General features: G+C 38.2%; 2 protein-coding genes across 3 annotated transcripts; one reads left to right on the top strand and one right to left on the bottom strand.

Annotated features, from left to right (window-relative positions):
- The first annotated feature begins 621 nt into the window (after window positions 1–621).
- LOC149011595 (large ribosomal subunit protein P2y-like) lies at window positions 622–3,157 on the top strand. Of its 2 annotated transcripts, none has more exons than XM_089163962.1 (4): window positions 622–701; window positions 814–903; window positions 1,609–1,841; window positions 2,884–3,157. In XM_089163962.1, exons 2-4 carry the CDS (start codon window positions 816–818, stop codon window positions 2,908–2,910), a joined length of 348 nt encoding a protein of 115 aa, XP_089020088.1. In that variant the 5' UTR covers window positions 622–701; window positions 814–815; the 3' UTR covers window positions 2,911–3,157. The 2 variants fall into 2 exon arrangements, with proteins under 2 accessions (XP_089020088.1, XP_089020087.1); XM_089163961.1 differs by having other exon boundaries at window positions 633–701; window positions 811–903.
- A 13,664-nt stretch (window positions 3,158–16,821) lies between these two features.
- AIP2 (RING/U-box superfamily protein) lies at window positions 16,822–23,476 on the bottom strand. The gene is made up of 5 exons (XM_089161746.1): window positions 23,151–23,476; window positions 18,458–18,677; window positions 18,139–18,359; window positions 17,373–17,582; window positions 16,822–17,229 (listed from the first exon to the last, which is right to left on the bottom strand). Exons 1-5 carry the CDS (start codon window positions 23,301–23,303, stop codon window positions 17,080–17,082), a joined length of 954 nt encoding a protein of 317 aa, XP_089017872.1. The 5' UTR covers window positions 23,304–23,476; the 3' UTR covers window positions 16,822–17,079.
- Window positions 23,477–24,149: the final 673 nt, after the last annotated feature.

Genomic DNA, 24,149 nt, shown 5'->3' with positions numbered 1-24,149 from the left:
ATCGCCAAAATATCGCCATTTTTTGTGATATTTTGGCAAGAAATCGACAGTTGTCGATAAAATGGAGAGAGATCGCCGAGAAATCGGCATAATCGAATTTTGGTGGCCGAATTTCGCCAAAATGTTGTTCTATGGATGTAACCAAGGGTTTAGCACGTTCTTTTGGTGACATGTTAAATAAAGAACTAATCAATTTTTTTTCATTAGACCAAAAAAAAAAAAATTGGATTTTTAGGGTTAAGAGCTACATATAAGATTAAAATTAAGGCCAAAATCAAGGTCTAAATGAAATGAAGCCGAAAAACAAAGACAAGAAAGACGGAAAACACGATAACAAAAAAAGTGGATTTTTAGGGTTAAAATCGAGACTTGAAACAAGAGCTACATATAAGATTAAAATTAAGCCCAAAATCAAGGTCGAAATGAAATGAAGCTCAAAATCAAAACAAAATTAGGATTAAGATGCAGGCAAAACAATTAAGGTTGGAGACAATATAATAATTCCTTGCCAAATCAGGCGCTACTCTTGAACCCAAGCACTATTTACAAGCTTCCTTGGGACCCTCATCCGGTGGCGGGTCGGGTAAACCCGGTAACCATTCCTACCCAGTTTCAGCTCGTTGCGCATCCTTTGAAAACCCTAACAGCAACCTCTCAAATAACACTTCGAGTTCCGACTTACGCCTGCCGCCTGCTCAAAGGTAAGAGAGCTCTGCATTTCATCTTGAGATCTGAAGAGGATCCATTTCTCCGACTCGACTTCTTTTCTTGTGTTCTTGAGTAAATTATCTCTTCCTCGTTATTCTCCAGCAGCAATGAAGGTTGTCGCCGCATACTTGCTCGCTGTGTTGGGTGGCAACACAAGCCCTTCAGCAGATGATTTGAAGGATATCCTCGGATCCGGTATACTTTAGATAATGTTTCTTCTTTCTTTGATTCTTATTTGCTGATTAAGTTTCCTTTGTATGGTTGTTGACGTCTCCGTGCTCATGAACAAGTTTACCATATGTTGATGATTTTGTGATTGTTCTGTTATAACTCTGGTGGTTTGCGACTTCAGTTTTCGGGCTTCGTTCTTCCTGCTTTGATTTTGTTCTGGTATTTGCTTATTTATATTTGATGACGGTATGGGTTATTATGTCTGTTTAGTTTAAGTACTAGTGCTGAACTTTTGGTAATGAATTTAACTAATATCAGGAACTTGTTATTAGGGTTTTCTTCGTTTTCCTTTCCTCTTTGTATTTGTAAATTTTTTTTTTCTTCTATTAATCTATATACCTGCAAGCTTCAGGCTTGAAATGTCATGCGACAGACAGTTTGTGCGTGTCTTTTGAAGTTTGTTCATGACTCTTAACCAGAATAGATCCGGTGTGTAATATGTGGTCCGTCTAAGTGACGTTGATTGTGTTATTTAGAATGTTCTCTGGGTTTGTGACTTGCTCGGTTGATTCTTGATTCTGAAAATGGAATTCGAAGTCTCTTGTTATGTTTGCCTGAAATTAATGCCAGTATGCATGTTTTACAAGTCTGTGTAGCAGTTGTTCCTTAATAAATAATTTTTATTGATTTTATTGGTATAAAGATAGTAACCGTCATTTGCCTTTGCAGTTGGTGCTGATTGTGACGAGGATAAGATTGAGTTTCTCCTCTCTGAAGTTAAGGGAAAAGACATTACAGAGCTTATTGCATCTGGAAGGGAGAAGTTGGCTTCAGTTCCAGCTGGTGGAGGTGCTGCCGTTGCTGTAGCTGCTACTGGTGGTGGGGGTGGTGCTGGTGCTGCACCTGCTGCAGAAGAACCAAAGAAAGAAGAGAAAGTTGAAGAAAAAGAGGAGTCTGATGATGTAAGTGTTTGCAAAGTCAAAATTTTAAATTCTAATTTTATGCGATGTCCACTGTACTGTTCAGCATCTGATCTTATATTACTTGATTATAGCTGGCCTTGGCCCAACCGGATCAAATGGGATCTGGGCTCAATTTTGGCTTTGAATGTGGGTCAAGGTGACCTTGATTAGGGTTACGGTTGAGTATTTGTCCTAGTCCAGACCTGCCTAGCCCTATAACCCTTTAGGATCTTTTTGGTAAATATATGACGACAATATAAGATTATGGATTGTTTTATTGTTTTGTGGTCAGGGTTCCTTCCGTCTCTTCTTGAAGGGCAAAAGAAAGACTTCTTCAGTCTCCCCCTGACCTAGTCAAGGTCATCGTTAGGGTTTTAGAAAGCCTGGCTCAGCATGGCACTGCCCAAGCCTATTCAATCAGATTTTGTGTAGATGTTAAGCATTTACAGTATGATTCATATTAAAATAACCAAGTTAATGGGAGCCCAGGAGGGGATACTGTTGATAGAAAGTTGGGTTTTCAGAGGGGGGGTGTTGTTGGGATAGTGGTTTTAGAAGGCTGGATAATTTGTGCAGTTAGGATTTCTGGAGTGAAAGGTCGAGGTGGAGTTGCTTGTATTGCCCCTGAAATGGGATCCATTTTTGGGCCGGCCAAATACCGGGTGGGAGAGAGGCAGGTGCAATGTGAAGAGGGACTTGGAATGTGGAAGGGGTTCAAAATCAGGGATCGGAATTTGGGGTGGGGGATCAGTAGGTAGGTAAGACTTAAGAGTGGGGATTGGGGCTGTGTGATATCCAATTAGTAGGAATGTCAAGGGTGGGTTGGGAGATTGGAAAGTGGTCGGGTAACCACAGAATAGAACCTGGTAGTCTGAGAGCAATGAACCTGTTTCCCAAAAGTTGTGGTGTTTGGTTTATGTGGTTACACTCATTGAAAAAGGACCAACTGATGGGAACTCTTGCATATGTTTATACTGTAAATGAATTGCTGCATTTATATTTATTTTTTCTAACATGATCGTCCTTTATTGTTTAATTTCAGGACATGGGCTTCAGTCTTTTCGACTAAGGGGCTTTGTGCTGGTCTCTGTGGCGTTGCCTTGTTATTCTATGCTAAGTCTGTTTGAAAATTTTTGGGTACTCAGATTAGAATAGTAGACGTTAGTGTGTTTTTTGAGAATATTTATTGCTTTCCCTTCTATGATGTTTTAGAGGAAGCACATACAGGCATTCTGTCGTAGTTGGTTAAATGTAACGAAAACTTGCATTAACCTAAATTGTTCTCAAAGCTATTGAAAATTTTTCATCTTTCACAACGAGTTCACATTTTTTCCCCCCTGCAGAATTACCCCTGTGATCACTCTCAGTCGTTAGTTGTCTTGAGATCATCCAAGATAGTAATGCTATAGATTCAAGAGTGGTTCTTGTCATTGAAATGAGAGGAAGTTGCCAACTTCTTGCAATGGAAGATGGCGTTTTTTTTATTTTGTCTGTTGAGTGGTATGCTCTGAATGGTGTTATTATGGAACCCGAGAAATTTTGAATATGAAGCTCTTCCCCATGTTCTAGCTGTGGAAAGAAATTTTTTCTCAATAGAACCACTCAGACATGAGTTCTGTTACTGCAATCAAAGCAGAAGCGTTCTCTCCCTCCTGCATTACACACAGAAATTTTGTTTTGATCTTCATCACAACTGAGGTTCATAGAATCTGGACATGGGTTTCTTCATTGGAATTACCATCTCTACATAAAAGGCGGTTGCCACCGTGCCAAAAGCAAATCCACGGTTACTGATTAATTGGTAAAACAAAAAAAAAATCTTCTTGTGTTCCTTTCAGTCCGAAATTGCATCCTCGTTTGGGATTTTTATTTGCGGCAGCTGCCAGCAGCCGGCTCTGATTGAGCCACGTCATCAAAATGAAAATCAACAGTTGAGATTTAAACAATGAAAAGTTATTGTAAATATTGATTTTCTTTCTCACACTTTAATCCTTAAAGTTTTACTAATTTACAAAAACAGGTCCTTCATTCACCCCATACCCAAACCCTCTCTCTCTCTCGTTTTTTCTTCCCCACACCACGCTGTGATTTTGGAAGCACGATTCCAGGCACGATTCCGAGAAATCAGGGCATTCCGGTGACATAAACCCGCCATTGAAGGTGAGCATTCGTTGGTGATTCATCGTCTTCAAGAATCGGCGATTCATCGTTTTTTTCCCCCTTCTTTTCCTCTTTTTAAATCCCCAGCAAAAGCTACTATAATCCATCACCTCGGCCAATAATCATGATATCAGACCAATCACACGTTGAAGACCTTGGATTTCGCTGAAGCTAGAGCCAGTCCATTGCTAATTTTAGATTTTCAATATTTCCGTAAGGTATATTTACTTTGCAAGTCACTGATGAAGCGTACATAGATATCTGAGGTTATACAGAACCCATAGCTTGTCTGATGCAAAGGGACAAATGACCTCAAATTACCTAAGATATAGCTTGAAATTGTATTTGATAAAGAAAAAAAATTGATTTTACTGGTTGCAGAATACAACAACAATTGGCCATGGTCTAAACCCCAAGAGATCAATTGAATTGAAAGTGCCTGTTCCCACATACGGCCAACTTAAATGCTCATCAAAACCCAATTACATCTACGCAGGAAAATTATATTTAGAACTGGAGAAGGTCTGAAGTGGTTAAAAAGCTTGTGGATTACAACAGGAACAAACTGTATTCATGTAACAGGTACAAGTACAATGGAAAGGGACCATTCTTGAAGACGATGAATTGCCGACGACTGCTGACTTTTAACGGCGGGGTTATGTCACCGGAGTGCCCTGATTTCTCGGAATCGTGCTTCCAAAATCACAGAGTCGTGTGGGGAAGAAAAAACGAGAGAGGGTTTGGGTATCGGGTGAATGAAGGACCTGTTTTTGTAAATTAGTAAAACTTTAAGGATTAAAGTGTGAGAAAGAAAATCAATGTCTACAATAACTTTTCATTGTTTAAATCTCAGCCGTCGATTCTCATTTTGATGACGTGGCTCAATAAGAGCCGTCGGCTGCCGCAAATAAAAATCCCCTTGTTTCTCCCCATTAAATGGCATGGGCATTGTGAGTCCTGTTCGCCATTCCTTTCTGTTTAAATAGACTTACATTGTTAAAAAATCTGGAACTCAAGGCCTCACATAACCTTTGATTCTGTTAACACTCCTCCAATTTGCAAAATAAATTACAGTCGTTGATTTATAACATGTGAGGCTTATTTACTTTTAAGTGAAATAATCGGTTCATTTGGTTCGGTTCATACGGCTCATTCGGTTCGGCTCAGGTCTTCCGGTTCAAATAAGCAATTTGAAATGAAGAATCGAGGGAAAGCTAATCGTCTTCTTCATCAGTCTAGCCTGAGAAAGAGAGAGAATTCTAAAGAGAAAAAGAGGGATCTCGATAAGGGTTTTTTCGATAACGAACTAAGGGGAGAGAGAGCCTGCGAAAGAAAGAAAGGGAAAGCTCTAATCCTGGTTCTTCCGACGAAGACGAGCTCAACATTCCGAAAATCTGCTGAAACACCTACCCTGTTATTCGGAATGTTTGTTTGAGCCTAAATTGAAGGAGAGAGGTAGCCTGCGAACCAGAGATTTTTGAGAGAGATCCTGCGAACGACAGGTTTCTGAGAGAGAGACAGAGCCACCGAACAAGCAAAATCAAGGGAAACAGGGCTTTTCTTCGTTCTTCTTCTTCACTCCATCCTGCAAACACATTTAGCTTCCTGCAACATATCCTGCATTTCGCTTCCTTGGTAAGCTGGAAAACAGGGCTTTTCTTCGTTCTACTTCTTCACCCCATCCTGCAAACACATTTCGCTTCCTGCAACATATCCTGCATTTCGCTTCCTTCGTAAGCTGTAAAACCTTCAATGCTTGCCCTATATGTTGTCCATAATCTTTTCTATCTTTTCTTTCTTGAATCTTGAAGAATTGTGCTTCCCTCTGAACAGTTTATTCTCACACTTCTCCAAATTTTGAAATTCATGGGGTCATTCGTGTCTGGAAACTCTATCTGTTGGTTCAAAAGCCGTAGTTGCAGTTTCATTAGCAGAACTGCCCTGGATTAGTATTGGTCATTTGGTCTTAGCGATGGGAAAATGTGGTTACTTTTGGAGAACTAAGTCATTGGGCATTAGGTTTTATGGTGGCCATTGGAGTCCCAGTGGAGATTCAATTTTAGCTCATGGCTATGGTGGATCTTTTCATCTTTGGAAAAATGTTGGTGTTAACTTCGATGATTGGCAACCACAGAAAGTTCCATCCGGTCACTTTGCAGCAGTGACAGATGCTGGATGGGCTCGATCTGGTGATATTTAATGTCAGTGAGCCATGACCAGGTGATACACTAACCAGTCATATTTTGCAGTTTCGTGAAAACATTTTCCTTATTCTACTTATCACTTCCAGAGTACTAGTGATCCTTCATTTGACCTCATTTGCTGCATAGTTATTTTATTATAGCTTCTTCTAGGTGTTTCAGTTTGTACTGGTCATTTGCTGTATTTAGCATTCAAATAATTTCTTTGTTGCCAAATGAGTGCTGATTTATGTTAATTCTGGATGAACCTTGATGCTTTTTGTTTGGTGGTCTTTGTGTATTACCTTTTTTCTCAAACTTGGAACTTGTAATAGCTGAACTTAAGGGAGAAACAGTTGAAGGTTCATCATTCATGGAATTCCTATTTTAATTTGATATTTTTGCTTCCTTTATGTTTGTACTCCCACCCCATTCCTCTATATTCCCTCTAAATGCAATGAACAAGTCTTACTCAGACTTCAAAGAAAACAACTCCCACTTCTACAATTCTCCTTGTCATTTCCTGTTATGATTAATGATTGATTAATCACCAATGTCCTTTGATGTGAAGCAGTAGGGCATTAAGTTGAATGCAATCTACTATTCTTTTAAAATCTCAGTGTGGAAAATTTAGGCATTGTTTTGTTTTTCTTAATTTTAGAAAGTGTTTTACTTTTGCTTCCCAACCTTTTTATCAATTACAACAGAAGAAAGCGTGGGGTGTCCAGAAATATATTTTTATTTGCTCTTTTCTAGTTTCATCATTGTATTCTTATTGACTCAATAGTCAAAACTAGCAAATAATGGTATGTGGTATTATCCATGGCTTTTTTTTAAACTTCTGTAGAGCAAGGGGAATTTTCTGTCTGAGATATCTTCAGAAGGGGATTGACTACAGATGCAACTTTCAGTTTTTGCTCAAATCTTTAAGCACATGATAGGTATCGTTGCATCATGGGTTTTATTTTTCCACCTCAACCAATTTTAGGAAATCTAGGTTCAAGTGATCATATAGTGTATAAGCCTTCAAATGAACCATTCTTGAGTTAGGAAGATGTAAGTCACATAAATTTTATTTTTTTTCCTTTTCTTTTGGGGGGCCAATTTACTCTACTATTGGATGCTTTTTATAATGTTTCTTCTATGGACAAGAGATTGTTGCTTGGTTGCGTAGCCTTGGCACCAGCACAGGAGCCAATGAGAGCATGTGCTGGGCATCAACTTAGATGGGGTTTTTAACTTCAATAGGGGCTGGGTGGTAATTTTGTGCATTCTGTGTCTGGGTATAGTAGCCATGCAACCAAGCAGCAATCTGTTTCCATTTCACGTATAATCTAGTTTGATGTTTTGCCAGCATCTCACACTTCATCCTTGCAAGTTCTATGGACTTTAGATTTCCCCACTTAACTCTCTTAATGTGTCATTTGTTAATGCAGCTACTAATGAAGCTCCAAATGGGAATGGAAATGTTGTAGACACCCTAGAAACTATCCCTGATGCTGTTCCAACTGTTTTAACTGAACCTCCTATTGAAGATCAACTGTCATGGCATACACTACGGCCAGTAACACACAAACTTTATGGTCATGGGAATGAGCTATTTTCTTTATGCTGTGATCATAAAGGGAGGCTTATTGCTTCATCATGTAAGGTATAAAATTTCATTGCTACTCTTTTCTTTTCTTACTTGAGCTTTACCTGCCATTAAGCATCTTGAGACAATATCTCTGATGATAGTTCTTTCTTTATCGAGTCCCAAAAGCTTGCTACATGGTGTTCATATTGACTCTGTTTTCAAGGGAAGTATCTGGAAAGGCAAGACAGAGGGGTCCTGCAGTTGAGATTCTTGGTTTCTGAAAATGATTGATCAGCTGTTAGATAACTAATAAACAGGTTTTGATGGTAGACAAAATAACTGTCAATTTAAGTGGAAATGTCCGAATTGCAAATTCAGTGGTTGAAGAGTAAGGGACAATTGGGTAACCAAGGTTCAGGATTAAGTTTGGCCAAACCCTGAAGTAGCAATGATCTCAAGAAAGGGTGTAATTAAGGCATCTATGACTTCTCTACATGCTTTGGAGGACCTGAGGCTATATGATTATAGCTCAGAAACTGGGTTCTTTGTCTGGGTTGGGGTTGAAAATTGTAGATGAACCATAGAATTTCTCTTGATAAGCATCTGTAACCTCTCTCTTTTTTAACCATAGAATTTCTCTTGATAAGCATCTATAACATCTATGCAGAGGTAACAAAGGATGGCATGTTTTCTATTGGGGAAATGGAATGCATGGTGAGAATCTCCTTGTAAACTACCTGAGATTTTGGTATAGTTTAGGTGTATGATTCCAGATTTTTGTATTCAAAAACATGAAGCATAGCAGTAGTATTATAAAAATTTTCTAGTAATGAAAAATAAAGTAAATAAAATTATACACCTTGGTAAGTTTTTCTAAAACTGAGCTCTTTGACCATGCATTGCTCATCAAATAGGATATCTAGAACTACTAATTGTGAACTTCTCACAAGTTTATCTTTGATTGGCACATAAGTTGAAGCTAATGCTAGTGCACCGCAAGTGAACTATCGTGAAAGCATTCTTAAAATCGCAGCACTAAAGTATGTGCCCAAGAAGCACTCTAGTGGGGCAAGACAATTTTCGGACATCACTGTAAGGTTTGAACCCATGGAAGCAGGTACTGGTCTTAGAGTATATACTCCAAGGAAGCTGGAACCCATTATGCGTGTTGAAGTTGTCATACCAGAGGAACACATGGGTGATGTAATTGATGTCGTCCCCCAACACATCCAAAACCAGCTCGCAACAAAGGAGCAGCCGGTTGCTGTTTAATATCATTTTTATTTCACTGCACACTATTGGCTTACCATACATAATTTGTTTTGGGTTTTGGTGTTTTAAGATCAAAGTATGGCTCTGTTTGTAACGATTTCATATATTGGAAATGTAATATTATGATTTGAGGAAATAAAATTACAAAATTATGGACATTTATTTTATAACTTGGTTGAAACAAATTTGGACTGGAGAGGCAACTTGGACCATTGTGAGAACTACCACTATATGAGTAGTGCCACTTGAAATAGAACATGGATAGCCATCAGTATGAGAGTCCAGTGGATTGTAATAGCCGGTAGTTTTAAATAGCAAAGCTAAGCTTTCAGAAGAAGTTCAAGGGTTGAGCTTGAGACACTTCCAATTGTCAGTGTATGTGGTGAACTTTATAGATGTTTCATGCTCTAATGAATCTTTATAGTTCAAGTTCTTATATGGTTGGTTGTTGATACATATGATTCAGTTCTAGAGCTAGTTATTTGCTCAATTTCATTGATGTAGCATTACAACTTCAGTGTTACAGGAGTTTTAAGCAATACCGAATTTGTAATAATAACTTCTAGATAGCATATTAGTTGTGGAAATTGCCCCTGTAGAAAAATGGTAATATTGCATGCATTTGTGCTTGGTAAGACTAAATTCACCATTGGTGTTGGGAATGATATTTTGTTGGTAAGGTCATTCTTCAGGTTCATGCTAGGTACCCATTTTGGATCTATGGTTCTTTATCTGTTTGTTTCCATGGTTTGGGGCCTTTGTGGGCAGTGAATCGTGACTACTTATAGGTTATAGCACAATTGTGGATTCTTATTTGGTGTGTAGGTAAATGTTTCAGTTGAACTCCAACATGGGTCAGGCCTTTGCTTCATTTAATTGTTGTATGGATTGAGTTTTTAATGTATCATCGATTGCCATATCAGTATATGCTCAGGTAAGTGCCAAGAATAGGAAAATCCATTTGATAATGACGATGTCAAAATAGAACTTGTCAATTATTTTCCTTCAACTCCAAATTCGGTGTTGATTAAGAAATGATTCATGGGGTTGTGTTGTTGTAATGGACATGGCTTGAATGGTGTGGTGGAGCACTAATGAAAATGATAACGTGCATATTGCATACAAACAGAGGTTCTTTATATCCTGGGGACTTGATTAATGCTCTTTTACAAGTCCCAACCACAAATAAAAAGCATAAAAAAGCGGGAAAAAATAGAAAAGAGCACATCTTAGGTCAACTGACGAAAAGGCGTGGTGCCGTTTCACTAAAATTAGGCCTTAGCCTTTTAAAATTTAGAAAGGCATGGTGCCGTTTCCAACACCTGCAAAAAGGCATCATGCCTTTTCATCACAGTGACAAAAAGGCGTGGTGCCGTTTCGCAGGGGTGTAAAATGGCACCATGCCGTTTCACTAAAATTGGCCATAGCCCTTTAAATTTTAAAAAGGCATTGTGCCGTTTTGCAGGGGTGTGAAACGGCACCATGCCGTTTCACTAAAATTGGGCATAGCCCTTTAAAATTTTAAAAGGCAAGGTGCCGTTTCCAACACCTGCAAAAAGGCTCCATGCCTTTTCATCACTGTGACGAAAAGGCGTGGTGCCGTTTCGCACGGGTGGGAAACGGCACCATGTCGTTTCACTAAAATTGGGCATAATAGCCTTGTAAAATTTAAAACGGCATGGTGCCGTTTCCAACACCTAAAAAAGGCATCAGGCCTTTTCATCACAGTGACGAAAAGGCGTGGTGCCGTTTTGCAAGGGTGTGAAACGGCACCATGCCGTTTCACTAAAATTGGGCATTAACCCTTTAAAATTTTAAAAGGCCTGGTGTCGTTACCAACACCTGCAAAAATGCACCATGCCTTTTCATCACATTGACGAAAAGGCGTGGTGCCGTTTTGCAGGCCTGTGAAACGGCACCATGCCATTTCACTAAAGCATGATCTTAGATGTAAAACAGCGTGATGTCATTTCACTAAGGCATGGTCTTAGATGTAAAACGGCGTGATGCTGTTTCAAACATGCACAGAACGGCACTATGCCGTTTTCATCATTGTGATGAAACAGCATAGTGCCGTTTTTTAGGCATGTGAAACAACACCATGCCGTTTCAGTAAAGCTCAGTCAGAAACAACATGGTGCCTTGTTCCTATTAAGCCTTCTACGATCCAAGCTGCCAGTTTCTTGTATTCCAGGTAAGAAGACGGATTAATTTCAAATGGGCTTCCAAGAATTTGATTCAAAAATGGGTATAGGGGTTGGGTATTTATAATAGAGTTCTCAATATGAAACCCTTCATCTCTTGTATTGGAACTTCTGAAGTACAAAATCAAACTTCATCAACAACGGATCAATGTCGACAAGCAGCAAGATTAGAGAGCATATTTTCCTTTTATTAAACAGTGAAGGCAAATTAAATTTGTTATGTTAATTTTTTCTTTAAAAATTTTCCCCTCCTTTGATGAATCACATATCTTCTTAACAAATTATTGGTTCAAGAAATAGTATCTTTTCCTGCATTGCAAGCATCATTGCTATGGATTTAAATCAAAATCATATCTTGATAATCTTGATTATCTAGATATGTCAAGAATGCTCTGGTTAGAACTTGGATTGAAGGGTTAAATCTTATAATTGTTTGATGACTTAGTTCCAAAATCTAGCCCAGTAAGAATCTAGATATAAAAACTAAAATACAGTGCAATTACAACCTTTACAAGGAATAGGCTTGAGCCACTAAGAACATTACATTTTCTAGTAAAATATATTATATCAACAGACAACTCCAAGGGCTTCGATAGCATGACCTCATGACCAGAACTATTTATTGCCTTCATCTCCTTCACTGGAAAATGTTTGACCTTGTAGACAACTCCGAAGGGCTTCGATAGCATGACCTCCGAAATATTGCTCCAATGCGATGCAAAAACCCGGTGCACCCTCTTGTGACGACCACGACCATGACCATCTTGTCTAACAATATAACATAACCCTCTTCACATTGCCCTTGAGGGTAGGGAGTGGTCGGACAGCAACACTGGCACCTGTGATTCATGTACTACGGCCACCACTACCAACACCTGCACAGGCCGCTGCTGCACCACTTGTCATTCACCCGCTGTCGGATATCTCTGGCTCCATATAGAAGCGTGCTCTGAGTGCAGCCAGATGTGCATAATACGCCGGCAGAACTGATGCATCAAAATCAGACATGCGCAACCGGAGTCACTATTAGAAACACCATAAAAAACTGATAACAATGAAACAGTCAGAATAATCCAAGCTTTCTTTGTTTCTTCGGTAATTAGTTAACCACTGGGATGTCATCTTGATGGCAGAATCTGCAATGAGGGTTTTGATTATATATTACTCTAGCATATGAATAAAAAAAACCATCATATACCAAAGAGAAGAGAGTTAGAGAGACACAACTAACCTGAAGCTATTGAGGAAATAAACAACCACAGAACTTCTGTAGTCTTGCTTGCCTTAAACCATCATTTCCCCAAGTCATTCTTTTTATTTTCTGTTTTAGAATCCCCACCCCTAGTTCAAACTTTTCTTTCCACCCCAAATCATGAACGGGACAAATATGGCCTTGAAGAAGGATATACAAAAGAACATTAAAAAAAAACTTCTAACGTGAAAACCCAAATTCAATACGTCTTACCAAGACCAGTTTTGAAAATCCAATTATAGCTCAGATCCAGTCAAGTGTGTAAGTTCACGAAGGCCTTCTTCAATGATGGAAATATTATTTTTAGACAGATTCAATACATGAAGATCCCGTGGAAGAGCACCAGCAGTTGTCTTCATTGGAAAAATGTAGAATAGAGATATGAATTGGAGACAGCATCCGCTCTGCTAGGTAAAGCATATTCCTAATATTTATCATTGAAGAGAAAGATCATTCCCCCCAGCTTTAGGGGCATAATTAGAGCATACCTATACCATTCCCTAATAGATTAAGCATTCTTAGGCAGTGATGCTAGCAAGAAATTCCATGTTCAAAAGATGAATGCTTATGATGTAGTGGGATTTCATGATTTGGTATAATAAGACGAACATACAAATGGGAGCAATATTAGACAATTCTCAAACTCAGAAGCAGCAGAAAGATAAGACCAAAGCCAAATACCACTTCAACAGCATTAAAAATAAAGATTATGTGAGCGTTGAAACCTTCTAATACTGATTACTCAGGTTATGGAGCGTCTCAAAAGATAATTTAATATTACAAATGGAACGAGAAACATTCATACAGAATTGCAATGAATTCCAAGCTTTCAACAGATGAATTTTGGTTATGGAAGTCACACAAAATTCAAATAGAATAGAAACTACATTAGAAGAGAAATCCTCCAACAACTATGACGTAGAGATTTCATGAAGCTTATCAAAATCGCATGCAGTAATCCGATCAGCAAAGTACTGATAAAAGAATGCAGAAACAAATTTGCAAGAAAGTTTCCAAGAACAAATAAAGTGGAGAAGACGAAACAAAGAGATCTGGAGCTAACCTCTCTAAAAGTAAAATCCCTGTGATACTGCCATAGACATCAGCAGATTGGAATCAATTTTGCTAATTGGGCTAGAGAAAGCCAATAAAACATAACATTCCTTACTGTAGCTGAATATCCCTAAAGTTATAGGTGAAGTCAAGCAAAGATCCTTACTGTAGCTGAATTCAAAGGCTTCAAAATTCCATCACCATTCAACCCAATGCTCTTGGGCTCCATAAGGTTCCGCCATCCAAGTATTTAGCAGCCTCCATCCGCCCCTGTTTTCTATTTCTCGAATTTTCAGACTTTTCAAGATACCCAAATTTCAAGGTTAGATCTACACCAATCTACCCATCAGATCTACCCAAATTTTAAGCCCTTCACCTCCCCAACCCTAGTAACATCAGAACCTCATTTTAATCCCATTTTGACACCTTGAAGTCTATACCATCTACATCACTGAGAAATACAACGGGTTCACCCAATTCATTGCAGTGAAATTTACAGCAATTCTTTTGAACCACACGTATCTCCCATTTGAGCTTGCCAAGCTTAATTACATAAGCATCTACATCCTTAACATCAAAAACATCCCATCATAGCCCAGATAACAATACCCTATCCACAAAGCCATAACCAAAGCTAGTAGACTTCATATTTAATCCCACAAGTTGGTTCTGATCAAGATCTTGGAAGAATTAAGTCCTAGTTGATCATCTATCAATCTAGGACCACATCAAGGTAGCTGAAGAACCAGGTTGAGGGTTTTGGCTATTGAAGGACCTAGTTGATCATCTATCAATCTAGGATACATCAAAGGCAGATCAAGAACCAGAATTGGGGCCTTCAGTCACTGAAGGAATGATTTTCTACATACTGAACCTGAGAGAGATAGGAAGAGGAAGAGGGGAGATTGGAATAGAATTTATAATGATGCTACTACTACCATCCAGAACAGTGCAGCAGCCTTCTAGGTATGTACTAGGGGGACGAAGGAGATAGCAGAGGAAAAGGTCTCATAGTCCATCATGCCATCCTGGTAACAACTAAAAAACACAAAAAAAATATTTAAACGAAACCGAGAGAAACAACAATTTTAACTTTTTAAAAGTTTAAAAGGGAAATATGGATTCTTAATTGTAACCTGAAGCTGGGATTAAACATGATGACTCCTAATTGAGACCATTACTGAAATAAAATCCTAATGCTCAGCTCATTAAAAATAAAAAGAAAGGTTACAATAAATGTCACAGCTAAACGAAAACCTTATAAATAAATGGACTAAATATCATATTGAACCCAAGGACTGGGTTCATCTTTCACATGGATCATGAAGTCAGTTTGGACTGGTCCAAGACCATGCACCAGCAGCACTGTTCCCCCCCCCCCCCCCCCCCTTCCTCTTTCTCTTTCTCCAACAAACCATTTTGTTTACTTCACTGCCAGTCAAGCACACACTGAGGCATCTAAAGACCCCCCCCCCCACCAAGGTTATTCCAAGTTGAGTTATACAGAAGTGTGCTTTCATAAAAGGAAAGCCAAATGCACAAGCACAGATGTGCAAGGAACGTGGTAGAAAGTAGCCATTCACCAGGAGCAAAATAGCTCAAACATAATACTCAGTTGACAAGGCCACAGATGCCAATTTTAAACTTGATGTTGTGCTTGAATTGATATATGACAAGCAATACTCATAAAAGGGCGAATCCGGTACCAAAGGCTTCCGCACAAGCAGAATCCCCAGCAGAGGGTAGTAATTCTCCTATGCAACCTTATCCCAACAATTTTTGCTGAGAGGCTGTTTTGATAACTTGACATCAGGCTACAACAATACTCATATTGAACCATAAGTTGGAATCAACGTACAGACATAATCTCATTACAGACAAACCCGATATCATCTGACAAGGAATAATGCAATTCAGGTGTCTTCCTATATAATACTGGTTAAATGAATGCAATCTTAACCAAATCATATATCAGAAAAGAACAGAATAATACTAGAGTCAATAGAAGTGGTTGACACTAAGCAGGACCAGTTCACACCCACATATCAACAGTCAAAGTAACATAGATATCCACAGGAAAATAATTGAACTTAAAATTGTTGGTAATTTAGCAACAGAAGAAAGTTATCCATAAAACATATAATATTATTTATTTATTTGGGTAGAAAATATGAACAATAAGCACAAAGTGCCCAGCTTCCAGATCATACATGACCATGCAGATACATCAACCCAGCAACTATACCACGGAGATACTTTCGAGCAATGCTTTCTCCTAAGCCCCCTCGTGGACCAGATTCACATACCCATTTGCCTTCCACATATTCAAGAACTGAAAAAAGAAAAGACGAGTAGTTAAGAGAATGACTAAATCAAAGGCTATTTAAAGGAAGTTTCTAAGACAATTTAAAAGCCCATAGAAGAGAGCCGATGAGTACTCTCAAATTTCGATGAGATAAAGACCCTCTGTGTCCTTACCATTGCAGTAAATCACCGTTCGCAGATCTCTCGTTCAGTTATTTGAGAATGAAGAAGCAGATGCAGGACGAGAACGCAACGCAAATGTCGTTCGAACCCTAACCTCTGTCTTTCTCTCCATCACACGGTCAGGTTCACACCAGGTCTCAGCTGGAAGCAATAAATCTCGTCGTCGTCTGAAGCAGGATAACTCGTCGTCGTTGGAACCCTCATCTAAACGGACCAGCTCTCTTTCTCTTTCTCTTTTTCTCGCAGACTCTCTCTCTCCTCCTCGCTTTTCAGTTTTCAGAATGAAGAAGAGGAGGTAAGTTTCCCTCGATTTTTGTATTTCAAAATGCATTGGTTCGCACTTTTTGAATCGGTTTGGTTTAAAATGGAATTGAGCCGAACCGGTCTAGCAAACGGTTAATTCACTTAAAACACCTCAAATCTCACATGTTTAAAATCAACGGTTATTATCAAACCTGTGGACGTGGCTTCATCTACACCGTTCGCAGCTCAGAGCTGCGCATTTAATGTGCAGCTCTGAAGCAAAACCCCCATTAATGACCTTGCATTTTATATACTTGAATGACCTCTGTCTACTCCAACTTACCACTGGACTGGGCTGCAAATCTCATTTGTTGTTCATTTCCTGTTTGATCTCTTCTGGATTTAACAGTCATCCACCAAACGTATCTGATCTACTTCTAATTTCTGGTTTGTTTTAATTTCTGGTTTGTTTTCCTGTTGGTAAATCATCTGCTGACATCATAGTGCAGGAGATCCCATGAAAGATCAGGAATGAGGAATGAGGAAATCGGATATCCAGAACATTTAACACACAGTAAACGTCTACCAACCCTAAACCAGAAGCAAATGCTAGTTCCATGACGTCATTATAATAAGAAGGAATGTGGATTTAAATACTAGTATAATGTGGTCATCACCTACGAAAGGACAGAGCCAAAGGTAAGTGTGATTGACTAGTGACATACTGCAATTATTTAAATTTAAAAATAGTTTATTGACACCAAAATCATAACGATACAATCTAATGATAATTTACATGGTAGCTTTTTCATTAGACATACATATATTCACCACCGCGAACAGCATTTGCAGCCCCTTTTCTTTCTTCTTCAGCCTCCTTCTCCCGCTCTTTCCATGTCTCATAGGCATGATCATCAGTTTGAAGCTCATGCCGGCAGATTGGGCAGGAGTTATGATTATCCTGCCATAAAAAGAATATGTGAGACACTGGGCCTTCAGAATAGTGTATTTAACAGAAAAGGCTATGAAATTATTAAATAAAGTGGAAAGTTTTAACTTTTCTTATGTTTGATTTGAAATCCATGTGAAGTAGAAGTAGATTACCAGCCATGGCTTCAGACAAGGTGGGTGGAACATGTGCTTGCAAGGTAATATCTGCATTTCATCATTCAACACAAGTTCTTCAGTGCAAACAGCACACTTTGTTTCACTTCCCAGCTTTGCTAAGATTTCCTCATTGATAGTTATAACAGGAAGCTTTGCAACCACTTCTTTACTTGCAGGTGGAACTCTCGGATGAACGGAATCAACATCCTAGGTGTCAAGTAGAGCTTCCATGAGTTGATTCCACCACATAGCAATATTAATGCATATCCCCGAGTCCCCATAAAAATTACACAATGTGGGATCACTGAACAAATGAAAGCCATGAACAATAACAAGTAACAGACTTTTTGTCTTTAGTAACGGTTTCAGATTATAGTAGCCTCATTTATTTTTATCAAAAGCTTGGGTTTTGGGAAAACTAACACCTCCCTTGAGTCCACACAATTTTATTACTCAGACAACAAATTTGCGACAAGCATGAAGAGGAGAAAGCTGTACACATAAATTCAGTACACCACATGATCCTTGCGAACACAAAGCCTGATGAATTTCTTCTTTTTATTCAGATTAAAGCACTAGGAAAGGGGCATGGGGATTTCAAAGAAATTTCAGTGTAGGACTATTCTATGGAAATGCTTCAGTGTGATTTTGTAGCGTAGACTTTTACTTTTCAGGGGTAGAAAATAAATGACCTTCTCCTGTCTCAGATGAACAACTGTTTCTTAGCAAGTGTAAGGAAAGGGGAGCAGGAGAGGTAGAATACCTGAAATGTACTTTCAATGATGCTCTCAAAGTCATGAAAGTTTTGTTGCATATGATTAATCAATTCTTGTACAGCATCAGTTGCATTTTCGGGAGCATTACCATTCTCTGACTGCCCAAATGAGAGCTCAGCTGCAGCAATCATATTCTGTGCCCTCAGCCATCCAGGTTGTGGGGGCTCAGGATCCACAGTGAGATGCCCCTCAAAAAGATACCTTGAATCTAATAAAAGAAAAGTAAATCTCACTAATTGAACAAGAAGAAAATAAAAGATAAATATGGATTAAAGAAAGAAGAAAGAAAAAAAAAATCCAACATACCCCTTCTATTTTGCACAGGCTGAGCAGCCTCTGACTGAACATCTATTTCATGCAAATGATCCTGTGCTCTAGCAATATAAGACTTCAAATTCTTTCTTTCAGAAGACTCAGTAATGAAGTGCTCAGCTTCCTCAAAAAGCTTCAAACCAGCAAGCCAGAATCCTGGTGCAGTGTATCTTGACTGTAGAATGGATCCAACTCGACAAACAACAGAATATATCTGCATACCAGGTCAATGTCCAATTCAGTTTTTTGATGATAAAACAAGTATGCTAAATGGCAAGCTTAGAGGAAACCAGTAAATTTTAATTCCCTTTTGGACCTCTGAAGTTGTCTTGCTTATAGGGACAGAGAGAACTAACTACAACAACAACAACCATAACCTTATCCCAACTCAATGGGTTTGGCTACATGGATCCAAACAAAGTTAAGTCAAAGACACCAGAGAAGTAACGGTAATAAATTTAAGCAAATATGGAGGTGAGTTGGGGGCAAAGTCAAGATAGCATTCAAGGAAAATCACTTTATACCAGGTCAGCCTGACGGGTCCTAGCCTTTCAGCCAGCTCTATCAGCACTAACATGAGCATCTAGTTGTAGCACATGCATTTGTTTCTTACTACTTTGTTCAGGTAAATATATCCGGCTAAAACATGTTGACCAAGGGATCTACTGAGTGAAGAAGAGGATATACAGTGTTAAGTCTACTCGCTTTGAATACGTCATCTAGATATTCAGCTGATTACAACTTCAGGTGTAAGGGTCCAGTGTCACCTTCCATTCTCATAGCCAAAGGGGTATGTAGAAGCCTAGAAATTTTCCAAAAAGAAGGCAACATCATGAGCTCATATATTTTCAGCATTTACCCATTCTTTTGATTATTGAAGAAAAAATAAGGGCAAGGATTTTTGTTCAAGTAAGCCCCATCTGGCCCTTCCAAAAAAAAAAAAAAAAGGGGCAAAATAACAACAAAAAAAAACCATCCCCACCCAAAAAAAAAAAACAACCCCCCCCCACCCCCCCCCAAAAACACCCCTATAAAAAAAACCCCCCCCCCCCCTCCCCCAAAAAAAAAGCCCCCCCACAAAGGAGGCCCCCCCCCCCCCCCCCCCGGTGGATGCACCAATTTGCAAGCCACCAACTGAGCAAGTGGTTGTTTTGTTGGTTGGCATGTTCACAATGGTGCCTTGTCTTGACAGGTCTTGTGATTGATCGATAGCTATGTGAGCACCTTTCAAGATCAATAGGCATAAAATCCTATAGGACCATGTATGACCAGCTATGATCGAACGATAGTGATGACAAGGAAAAACCCCACCAAAAAAAAGAACAGATTTTATCATGTGTTACAGATTAAACTAAGAGAAGAGAAAAAGACTAAATTAAAAAAAACTAAAGAAATTAAAAAAAAGAAATAAGAAAGAAAGGTTATCAATAAGATTTAAATTAAATAATAAAACAAGAAATTGAAAATTAAAAAGTACAAAAAAGAAAGATTATAATTATGACTTTTAATTTTAAAATAATAAAACAAAAATTAAAAAAATAAGAAGAAAAAAAAAACCCGAGCCAACGCTCAAAAATCATTAAACAATACAAAAAATAAATTTAATTTTATTTATGTAGTGTCGAGGTTAAGAAGCATCATATAAATAAACTCAGTGTAACTGAAATGAGGATGCTAAGATCGATGAGTGGCAAAACTAAGAATGATAAGATAAGAAATGATCGTATTCGAGATGGTCCAGGAGTAGCTCCGAAGGTGATAAGCTTCAAGAAAGTCATTTGAGGTAGCATGGTCACATTCAATGGAGACCTGTACATGCCCCTGGACAGAGAAGTGATATAATCTAAATTGAAGGAATTAGAAGAGCTAGGGGCAGACCTAAGATGACCTTACGAAAAGTGGTGAGAAACAATATGCATAGCTTAGGCCTTACATCTAGAATGACCTTAAACAAAGTTGATTGGAAGACAAGCATCCATGTAGCCGACCCCATTTAGTTAGGACAAGGCTTCTTCTTCTTCTTCTTCTTCTTCTTCTTTTTATATTTTTATTTATGTTTGCCTTCCATCACTGCATTAGTTTAATGAAGCAGAAGCATCAAAGTTTCAACAATGTTGAGTCAATATGCAGGTTATTTCTAACATCTACTTGTTGGCAAAACCTAAAAAGTCAAAACTTGTTAATTCACACAACTGATATGCCACTTCATCTTTTACTTAATACTCAATTAGCTTCCCAACAAGACCAAGATCTTCTAAATAGGAGTTGTGCTAGGAAATTTATGGCTAATTTAATGATAGCGTCTCGCTGACACAAGCTTTCAACCGCAGAAGGTGGCAGTTAATAGGTATTGGGTGCTGAAAGCTTCTGCACAAGCACATGGGGGCATTTTCCTACACAACCTAACTCTAACAAATTTTTTTGAAAGGCAGTTTCGATACCTTGATTTGAGTCAACAAGAAGTTCTAGATTATACTCTTTTCATTTTTCTTTCACCTAGAGAGCAATGAGGAAGGTTGGTTGTGGCAATAATGCCAAAATACTAATAACATTATCAAAATACTAAATTAATCAAGTAATCGAATCCCAAAAAACAGCATACCCTTCAAGATATCATGTTGTAGATGCACATGAAAAATTAGGGTGACTGGCGTAAAAGAAGCTTTAAAGAGGATGAAAGCGAATAAGGCAACAAGTCCAGATAGGGATCCAATAGTAGTGTGGAAGAACTAAGGAATCTATGGTTTATCTTGGCTAACCAAGCTGTTTAATACGATAATGAGCTTAACTTTAAGTATTGCACCATGTCCTTTCGGCTTGGTTGATCTGTATCAGTCCCGGAGAGTATTGATATGATACAATGAGATACATCTTTTTTTTCTTTTGTTCTTTTTTAAATAATTAAAAACAGGTTTTTGTATATCATTATATTGGCTGAGGTGATGTGACATGACACACTCGATCCTCTAATGCAATTGATTTAGTCATTGGGGAAAAAGATAATGTATTGGTACATATCACATCATATCAGCATAATATGTTACCATATGCACATTAAAAAGGCACACATGACTTTATACCGGTTATTTTGTTCAAAAGTATCTACAAGTGAGTGATATATATCTCAGATACAATAAATCTTTTTAAATCACCCCACCAACATAATGCAGAGTACTGATATACCTAGATTATAAGCACAAGGAAATGACAGATGACAGATGAATGGTGGAGAAACATTTGGATTTTGGAATAAAGAAGGTAAAAGTTGCAACAGCCACAAAGGCTAAAAGTTGCAACAGCCACAAAGGCATAAAACTAATGAATTTTTATACAAAACTAAGGAGAAAGTTATTGAAACTCAGCTACTGTTATCAACTGTCATGAGGTAGACATAATTTAATATATGCATAGTGGTGCCGTGATAGGTGAAAAGACTACGGGGAGATCTAGGCAGTGAATTCTAGATCCCAAACGAACTAAACCAACAATCACTTCCAAACTTTATTTGTTTGTGCCTATCATGGATGATTTAACTAGACACATACACAATGGGGTTCCTTGCAAACTTTTTGTTAATGATATGTTTTGGCAGATAAGACATAAACTGGGGATTAGCTAAGTTGGAACTATGGAGACCAACCTTGGAATAAAAAAGTATTAATATAAGTAGATGAACACGAATTATATGGTATGAAACTTTGGTTACACTAGGACAGATAATGAGGTTTGATGAGGGAGATTCTGCAACATGACTATTCTAGGAATCTAGAATCAATCAGAAATGAGAAAGATGCCATAGATGATGATGTTTCACATAAGAGTTAAAATAAGATTGATGACTTAGGTGGCATGACCATGTTATAAGGAGGATACTGGATGCTCCAATACAGAGGAGCGATTTGATTTATGATGAATGAGCTAACAGAACCAGAGGGATGACCTACAATGAAACTAAGACAAGTGGAGAGAAAGACCATCATAGGCTAGGCCTTGTATCAAGTATGAATTCAAACAAAGATGGTTAGAGGATAGAGATCCGTGTAGCCAATCTCATTTAGTTGGAATAAGCCGAGTTACCATTCCCTTGTGGTTGTAATGTCGTGGACCATGAAATTAGAAAGTAGTTAAAAGAAATAGCCATAAGGACATTCATTACGAATACAATGTTTGACAGCTGCTGCAGCTTGGATCATCACATATGCAAGAGAAAATATGGCAGAGCCTTGAGAGGCAACCAATGAAACGACATCATCTACGAAAGCCGCCAACCCAGTTAATAAAACAGAGAGAGTTAGAATCATTTTCTCTGCAAATTCTATGCAACCTTTTCTGCAGAATTAGAGATCTGACAAGAAATTGAACTGAATTCAACAAATTCCCAAAATAGGTAAAGCGTCAGAGAAAGATGGGGCAGTCCAGAAACAACGCAGAAAAACATATCTTCTGAATCTAATTGGAATCCAGCCAAACAAGCAACAACCGAGAAAACTTCAATTAAAAAAAAATCCACATCAACGGCACACTTATTGACCCCAAAAAAACACCCGGTACATTAACACAATTCCCCAACCCTGAAATTTCATCAACGTATTGGGAAACAAGAGGTCACAACTAAACAGATAAACATAAACAAACCCTACTTTTTATATATTAAAACTTTAAAAGGGAGGTTTGATGAGAGACTAACCGACTTCCGGAGAGAGGGTGAAGCGGATGGATAGTTCTCAATCAGCAAAGATTTAATGGAAGAGACAGCCTCTTCGAACATCTGCTTCTTCCCAAGCTGCTTCTGCAATTCCTGCAGTCTTGCCTTCAGAGATTCTTCGGAAGAAGAAGCCATTCCGTGGACGTTCTCAACGAAAAATTTTGGTTCGCCTTTCTGATGTAGTGTTTGTGTTTATAGAAGAATTTTACTTGTGGGAGGGGAAACCAAGGTTAGGGACGGCGACGGATCTTGTGCCGTTTTTCCCCCTCTTTCCTTTTGGGAAATTTTCAACACCACAGCCCTGAGTCACCGGTAAAATTAATCTCACCCCCTTTTACATATTGTCAATAAACTCCCACTGAGAAAAATGACACCCCCTTCTATTTAGACTTGTAAATAGTGGAAATTGCCTTAGAATTAGCATTCATATTTATTTAAGGGTATCTCGCATCTAGAAATTTTCTTATCGAAAAATATTAATAATCGTCCATTAAGCAACCAAATTTGGATTCAGATAATTGCTTATCAAATCGAATAATATCCTGATAAATAATTATCCAGTTAGAATAAATATTTTTTTCTCTAAAATGGATGGATAATCGAATTTAGAAATCGGTAATTGGTAGCCATAGGGGTGTCAATTTTCAACCCAAACCGTTAAAATTGGACCTAACCGGCCTATTATAGCCCGAACCAGTCCGAACCGATCCTTAATGGGTCGTAATTGAGCTGAGGGTCTTCAGCCCGAACGGTTTCAGGCTGCCTTAGTCCAGCCCGTGTGCTGATTTTCAAATTTCATTTAGTTTTATTATTTTAAAATTTAAAAGTCTTAATTGATAACTCTTGACTCTTAAGTCTTAAACTTAATCGTTAATTTTTTATATTTCAAATGTCATTTAGTTTTATTATTTTAAAATTTAAAAGTCTTAGTTGATAACTCTTAAGTCTTAATTTTGATCGTTAACTTTTTAATTTTCAAAT

The sequence above is a fragment of the Hakea prostrata genome, chromosome 7 (assembly GCF_041222555.1).
Source record: "Hakea prostrata isolate BN-2017 chromosome 7, UWA_Hpros_2, whole genome shotgun sequence".
Lineage (NCBI taxonomy): Eukaryota > Viridiplantae > Streptophyta > Magnoliopsida > Proteales > Proteaceae > Hakea > Hakea prostrata.
The sequence above is the reverse complement of the archived record's forward strand: the minus strand, read 5'-3'. Positions and strand labels throughout refer to the sequence as shown.

Coding starts and splice junctions, on each gene's coding strand:
- AIP2 (XM_089161746.1), bottom strand. CDS start 23,303: ATGGCTTCTTCTTCCGAAGAATCTCTGAAGGCAAGACTGCAGGAATTG. Junction 18,360..18,457: donor GCCTGTGCAAAATAGAAGGG/GTATGTTGGATT, acceptor TTCTTTTATTAG/ATTCAAGGTATCTTTTTGAG. Junction 17,230..17,372: donor CTTGTCTGAAGCCATGGCTG/GTAATCTACTTC, acceptor TTTTTATGGCAG/GATAATCATAACTCCTGCCC.
- LOC149011595 (XM_089163962.1), top strand. CDS start 816: ATGAAGGTTGTCGCCGCATACTTGCTCGCTGTGTTGGGTGGCAACACA. Junction 904..1,608: donor GAAGGATATCCTCGGATCCG/GTATACTTTAGA, acceptor TTGCCTTTGCAG/TTGGTGCTGATTGTGACGAG. Junction 1,842..2,883: donor AAAAAGAGGAGTCTGATGAT/GTAAGTGTTTGC, acceptor GTTTAATTTCAG/GACATGGGCTTCAGTCTTTT.